Source organism: Nanorana parkeri, unplaced genomic scaffold, assembly GCF_000935625.1.
Source record: "Nanorana parkeri isolate BGI_ZX_2015 unplaced genomic scaffold, ASM93562v1 scaffold3641, whole genome shotgun sequence".
Taxonomy (NCBI): Eukaryota; Metazoa; Chordata; class Amphibia; order Anura; family Dicroglossidae; genus Nanorana; species Nanorana parkeri.
In genome coordinates, this window is record NW_017309909.1 from 5,262 (window position 1) to 12,075 (window position 6,814).

General features: G+C 52.3%; 1 protein-coding gene across 1 annotated transcript in view; it reads left to right on the forward strand.

The window, feature by feature from the left end:
• The first annotated feature begins 10 nt into the window (after window positions 1-10).
• Window positions 11-6,814, forward strand: part of HEG1 (heart development protein with EGF like domains 1) — an 11,651-nt gene continuing 4,847 nt past the window's right edge. Inside the window, exons 1-5 of the mRNA XM_018575209.1 lie at window positions 11-1,916; window positions 2,003-2,122; window positions 3,700-3,822; window positions 4,015-4,118; window positions 6,685-6,743. Of these exons, the coding sequence (XP_018430711.1) occupies window positions 11-1,916; window positions 2,003-2,122; window positions 3,700-3,822; window positions 4,015-4,118; window positions 6,685-6,743 (2,312 nt within the window). The remainder of the gene's footprint in view (window positions 1,917-2,002; window positions 2,123-3,699; window positions 3,823-4,014; window positions 4,119-6,684; window positions 6,744-6,814) is intronic.

The window sequence follows — 6,814 nt, forward strand, 5'->3', positions numbered from 1 at the left end:
GGAATGTCAAATGTCTCAAATCTTTTGTCTCGTTTCAGCTTCCGGCATCACTCAGAAGTTGGTGACTCGGCGGCATATCAGCAAACGGACTCCGCACACGGACACCACCCACATTTCCACCACCTCCCATGATGGAGGAGGCCACACCCTCTTATCGGTGACCAATAACACCGACACTCCCACCACGTCCGCCACCGATCCGGATTCCAGCGCGGCAGACATCAGCGCCGTGGCTGCGGGACCCTCCACTGAGGATTCTGGGAACACGACTCATCATTCTATCGGAACGACCACAACAAAGGATTCTGGGAGGACGACTCATCATTCCGCCGGAACGACCACAGCAAAGGATTCTGGGAACACAAGTCATCATTCCGCCGGAACGACCACAGCAAAGGATTCTGGGAACACAACTCATCATTCTGCCGGAACGACCACAGCAAAGGATTCTGGGAACACAAGTCATCATTCTGCCGGAACGACCACAGCAAAGGATTCTGGGAACACAAGTCATCATTCTGCCGGAACGACCACAGCAAAGGATTCTGGGAACACAACTCATCATTCCGGCGGAACAACCACAGCAAAGGATTCTGGGAACACAAGTCATCATTCTGCCGGAACGACCACAGCAAAGGATTCTGGGAACACAAGTCATCATTCTGCCGGAACGACCACAGCAAAGGATTCTGGGAACACAAGTCATCATTCTGCCGGAACGACCACAGCAGAGGATTCTGGGAACACGACACAAGGCACCGCCTCCACCACTCAGGACTCTGGAAATTCCACGGAGACTTCTGGGATCGATAAAACTGATTCTGAGCCGTCAGCCTCCGTCACCTACCCCCTGCAGACCCCCTCCTACCTGATGACTACCTACCCATCCCCCACCTCTCACCACTTCTCCGAATCTTCAGCCCCATTCACTAGTGTTCCTGTTACGGCTCCCAACACCACAATCGATGGCCGAGGGACCGAGGCTCCGCCAAGCGAATCAACTTTTGTGTCAACTCCCCCTTCCACCAACTCTTCATTGTCCACCTTCCCAGGTTCCTCGAGCGAGTCGCCATCTTCTCCTTCCGAAGTACCAGGAACGGTTCCCAATCAGTCTTCATATGATGTTTCTTCTTCATCTCCAGTTCCTTCCACATTCTCCACCTTCCCATCTGAGGCCTCACCAAATTTCACCTCCACAAAGTCTTCTGTCCCACAGACCGGCCTTCCGACCACTCCTAACCTTCTTCCAATGTCATCTTCACCTTCCGTACCACCATCCTTGCCCACAACGTCCGATGAGAACATAGCAACAAGCACCTTCTCCAGGACTTCTTCACCACCAACCAGGGCTGACCAAACCTCCGGGGCCTATAACAGTCCCACAACTGTCCTCAAAGAGTCCTCCACCACAGAGACTGACTGGAGGTTCCTTGATGGGACAACCGCTGCATTGAATGTAACGACCTGGAGACCCGTCGTGGAAACCCAAACACCAGAAACCTCTCTGGAGGACGGAGAAACTCAGAGCATTGTAACAACGACGCACGTGACCCAACCTCCCGCTCAGCCAACCCATCTGATTCCGCTGACCACTTCTAGAAATCTACCGATCCCATTGCCACGTTTTACCACGCAACAGTCCCCCCAAGGTGTTCCAGAGACTACAAGTCCAGGAGGTCCATCACTGACTACTGGTGGCCCCAGCAAGCAGGTGACCACCATCAGAACAACCAGCGCGGATATAAAGACCGTCATGCCAAAAGTGGAGACTACCATCAGTAATAAGGAGAAGAAGTTGCCCGCACGCACCACGGCACAACCCGGTGTAGTCACTGCGAAACCTTCCACCACCACGTCGACGAGTCCTCCAACTCCACGGCACCCAACACCACCCAGCCCCACCCTGCCGGCACCAGGTACGGCATCGAATGATTCTCTTTGTGTTGTACACTCAGCAGCACTTCCTGTCAGTTCATCCTCAACTCTTTTCTCATTTCCACAGTCAGTGTCTGCTCCCCGAATCCGTGTCACAATGGCGGGAGCTGCACTCAGCGAGGGGGTCACCGGAACGGCTACAAGTGTGAGTGTCCCGCGGCCTGGCAGGGGCAGCACTGTGACACAGGTACGTTCCCCGCAGGCCGCAGCCAACCGTTTATTCTTATATTTGTAGGTGACGGCAGAAAAAGGCCAAAGTGGTCTATTTTGGGGTTTTGTAGCCTTTGTGTCTCAGCGTGGATCTGTAATTGTCCCAATTATGTTCAGATTCCCGATTTATAAAACCTTCACAGAGCTGTTCAGATACATGAGGCAAATGTCCACTAGGGGGAGCCAGGGAGCATATGGAATTTCCTATGTTGCCTTGTTCTTCGGCTCCATCTAGTGGCCGTAATGAGGTGTGAACCTTAAAGTCCGATCCTCACACCTCTGGGAATGTTTTCCTGCAGACTGTCCCCCCACCTCTGCCGGAAGTCTGCTCCCAACATCAACTACTCTTTCTGTAAAATACTTTCTAAGGTCAGTTCTGATCCTTCCTCCTGCTGGTTAGAGGTCACGTCCTCCGAGTTCTTCATCTCAGCTTCATACTGAAAAATCACGCCGTCCTGAACCTTATTCATGGATTTAAAGGTGTCCATACTTTCCCTTCTTTCCCCCAGACTGTACACATGAAGCTCCTGCAGTCTCTCCTGATACGTTGTATCCCTCAAAATCTTGTGGAAAGTCTTCCCTGAGGAGTGGAGGATGGTGTAGCCACAAAGGGGGGCAACTCTATGTGAATAATTATGGGGGGGGCAACTCCATATTAATGGACATGTTTTTGGAAGGGGATGTCCAAGAAGCTCATATAGGTGTGATGGTTAGATGATGGTCAGGCGATGGTCTGGTGATGTTCAGATGATGGTCAGGTGATGTTCAGATGATGGTCAGGTGCTGGTCTAATGATGGTCAGGTGATGGTCAGATGATGGCCTGGTGATGGTCTGCTGATGGTCTGGTGATAGTCAGGGGATGGTCTGCTGATGGTCTGGTGATGGTTAGATGATGGTCTGGTGATGGTTAGATGATGGTCATGTGATGGTCAGATGATGGTCATGTGATGGTCAGATGATGGTCAGATGATGGTCATGTGATGGTCAGATGATGGTCAGGTGATGGTTAGGTGATGGTCTGGTGATGGTCAGGTGATGGTCTGGTGATAGTCATGTGATGGTCAGATGATGGTCATGTGATGGTCAGGTGATGGTCATGTGATGGTCAGATGATGGTCATGTGATGGTCAGGTGATGGTCAGATGATGGTCTGCTGATGGTCTGCTGATGGTTAGATGATGGTCTGGTGATGGTAAGGTGATGGTCAGATGATGGTCAGGTGATGGTCAGGGGTCCACCAACGTTTGTCCATATAGTGTAGTTGCCCCTGTGTCTGATCCCCGGGGTATGATATGGGTGGAGCTTCATTCTGCGTGTTGTGCGTCTGTTATTCTCATATTATCTGCATTGTAAGTGATGGCCAGATGATGGTCAGGTGATGGCCAGATGATGGTCAGGGGTCCACCAACGTTTGTCCATATAGTGTAGTTGCCCCTGTGTCTGATCCCCGGGGTATGATATGGGTGGAGCTTCATTCTGCGTGTTGTGCGTCTGTTATTCTCATATTATCTGCATTGTAATATCTCTTCTGTTCTCATCTCTCCGGTGACCAGACGTGGACGAATGTCTCTCCAGGCCGTGTCCAGCCCAGGCCACGTGTGTGAACCTGCGGGGCTCCTTCACGTGTCGCTGTCCGCTGGGGTACATGATGGAGAAAGGCGCCAGCTGTGTGCAGGGTGAGATAACGAGAGAAGTGACTTCATATGATTCCAGGTGGAGGACGGAGTCTCACTTCTCTGTGGCCACCTGAGGACTCGTTGGGTAGAAGGTTCCGGTTTGTGGTCGGCGGCTCCTCCCCCTCGCCTCAGTCTTCTCTTATTTGCCCCGACAGACCGAACCATCTTCTGAGTTGTGTTTTCTCCTTTCAGTGAGAACGTTTCTCGGCCACATTGAAATCCCGAGAAGTTTCCTGAACGGCTCCAACGGGAAATACACCAAATTGCAGCAGATCGAGGAGGAGATCGTACAGATAGTGAGTAGAGCGAGCGCAGAACGCGCAGAGAGTGCAGAGAACGCAGAGAGTGCAGAGAACGCAGAGAGTGCAGAGAACGCAAAGAACGCAGAGAGTGCAGAGAGCGCAGAGAGAGAGCACAGAGAGCGCAGAGAGTGCAGAGAGTGCAGAGAACGCAAAGAACGCAGAGAGCGCAGAGAACGCAGAGAGCGCAGAGAGCGCAGATAATGCAGAGAGTGCAGAGAGTGCAGAGAGTGCAGAGAGCGCAGAGAGCGCAGAGAGCGCAGAGAACGCAGAGAACGCAGAGAGTGCAGAGAACGCAGAGAGCGCAGAGAACGCAGAGAGCGCAGAGAGTGCAGAGAGAATCATAGTGCGCAGAGAACGCAGAGAGCGCAGAGAGTGCAGACAACGCAGAGAGCGCAGAGAACGCAGAGAGTGCAGAGAACGCAGAGAGTGCAGAAAGCGCAGAGAGTGCAGAGAGAATCATAGAGCGCAGAGAACGCAAAGAGTGCAGAGAGCGCAGAGAACGCAGAGAGCGCAGAGAGAATCATAGAGCGCAGAGAGTGCAGAGAGAATCATAGAGCGCAGAGAACGCAAAGAGTGCAGAGAGCGCAGAGAACGCAGAGAGCGCAGAGAGAATCATAGAGCGCAGAGAGTGCAGAGAGAATCATAGAGCGCAGAGAACGCAGAGAGTGCAGAGAGCGCAGAGAACGCAGAGAACGCAGAGAGCGCAGAGAACGCAGAGAGTGCAGAGAGTGCAGAGAGTGCAGAGAACGCAGAGAGTGCAGAGAACGCAGAGAGCGCAGAGAACGCAGAGACCGCAGAGAGCGCAGATAACGCAGATAACGCAGAGAGCGCAGATAACGCAGAGAGCGCAGAGAAAATCATAGAGCGCAGAGAACGCAAAGAGCGCAGAGAACGCAAAGAGTGCAGAGAGTGCATATTTGCTGCAATTAAAGATACATTTCATGATTTGTTAATGATCACATGACTGCATTGAGTTTCCTCTTTAATAGAATGTCGCCCCCAAACCCGATCCATGTAGAGGGGCGTTCATGTCAAGTTCCGACTTACTCATTATGGGTCCTCCAGGTGTCTAAGGTGTCCTTAGTGGGGCCCTTCGGGTATTCATGGTGTTAGGATTCCCCTTTATCTGACCTTCCCGCATGTTTACATACTGGCAGTGCTCAGGCAGAGTTGCATGCAGAGAACGCAAAGAACGCAGAGAGTGCAGAGAGCGCAGAGAGAGAGCACAGAGAGCGCAGAGAGTGCAGAGAGTGCAGAGAACGCAAAGAACGCAGAGAGCGCAGAGAACGCAGAGAGCGCAGAGAGCGCAGATAATGCAGAGAGTGCAGAGAGTGCAGAGAGTGCAGAGAGCGCAGAGAGCGCAGAGAGCGCAGAGAACGCAGAGAACGCAGAGAGTGCAGAGAACGCAGAGAGCGCAGAGAACGCAGAGAGCGCAGAGAGTGCAGAGAGAATCATAGTGCGCAGAGAACGCAGAGAGCGCAGAGAGTGCAGACAACGCAGAGAGCGCAGAGAACGCAGAGAGTGCAGAGAACGCAGAGAGTGCAGAAAGCGCAGAGAGTGCAGAGAGAATCATAGAGCGCAGAGAACGCAAAGAGTGCAGAGAGCGCAGAGAACGCAGAGAGCGCAGAGAGAATCATAGAGCGCAGAGAGTGCAGAGAGAATCATAGAGCGCAGAGAACGCAGAGAGTGCAGAGAACGCAGAGAGCGCAGAGAACGCAGAGACCGCAGAGAGCGCAGATAACGCAGATAACGCAGAGAGCGCAGATAACGCAGAGAGCGCAGAGAAAATCATAGAGCGCAGAGAACGCAAAGAGCGCAGAGAACGCAAAGAGTGCAGAGAGTGCATATTTGCTGCAATTAAAGATACATTTCATGATTTGTTAATGATCACATGACTGCATTGAGTTTCCTCTTTAAATCGCAGAGAGCGCAGAGTGAATCAGAGAGCGCAGAGAGAATCATAGAGCGCAGAGAACGCAGAGAGTGCAGAGAGCGCAGAGAACGCAGAGAACGCCGAGAGCGCAGAGAACGCAGAGTGTGCAGAGAGTGCAGAGAGTGCAGAGAACGCAGAGAGTGCAGAGAACGCAGAGAGCGCAGAGAACGCAGAGACCGCAGAGAGCGCAGATAACGCAGATAACGCAGAGAGCGCAGATAACGCAGAGAGCGCAGAGAAAATCATAGAGCGCAGAGAACGCAAAGAGCGCAGAGAACGCAAAGAGTGCAGAGAGTGCATATTTGCTGCAATTAAAGATACATTTCATGATTTGTTAATGATCACATGACTGCATTGAGTTTCCTCTTTAATAGAATGTCGCCCCCAAACCCGATCCATGTAGAGGGGCGTTCATGTCAAGTTCCGACTTACTCATTATGGGTCCTCCAGGTGTCTAAGGTGTCCTTAGTGGGGCCCTTCGGGTATTCATGGTGTTAGGATTCCCCTTTATCTGACCTTCCCGCATGTTTACATACTGGCAGTGCTCAGGCAGAGTTGCGGCAGAGTTCAGGCAGAGTTGCAGCAGAGGTTGAGGTTGGTCTCATCGCTCTCTTCTTCTCCCTGTAGCTGAATTCCTCCTTCTCTGTGATTGGTGGATATTATCAGTCATCGGTCACTAACAGCAGGTGAGATCCTCAGTCTGTGATCTGGGGTGCGGCAGGGGTGTATGTTTAGGGGGGGGGGTGGCGGGGGGCAC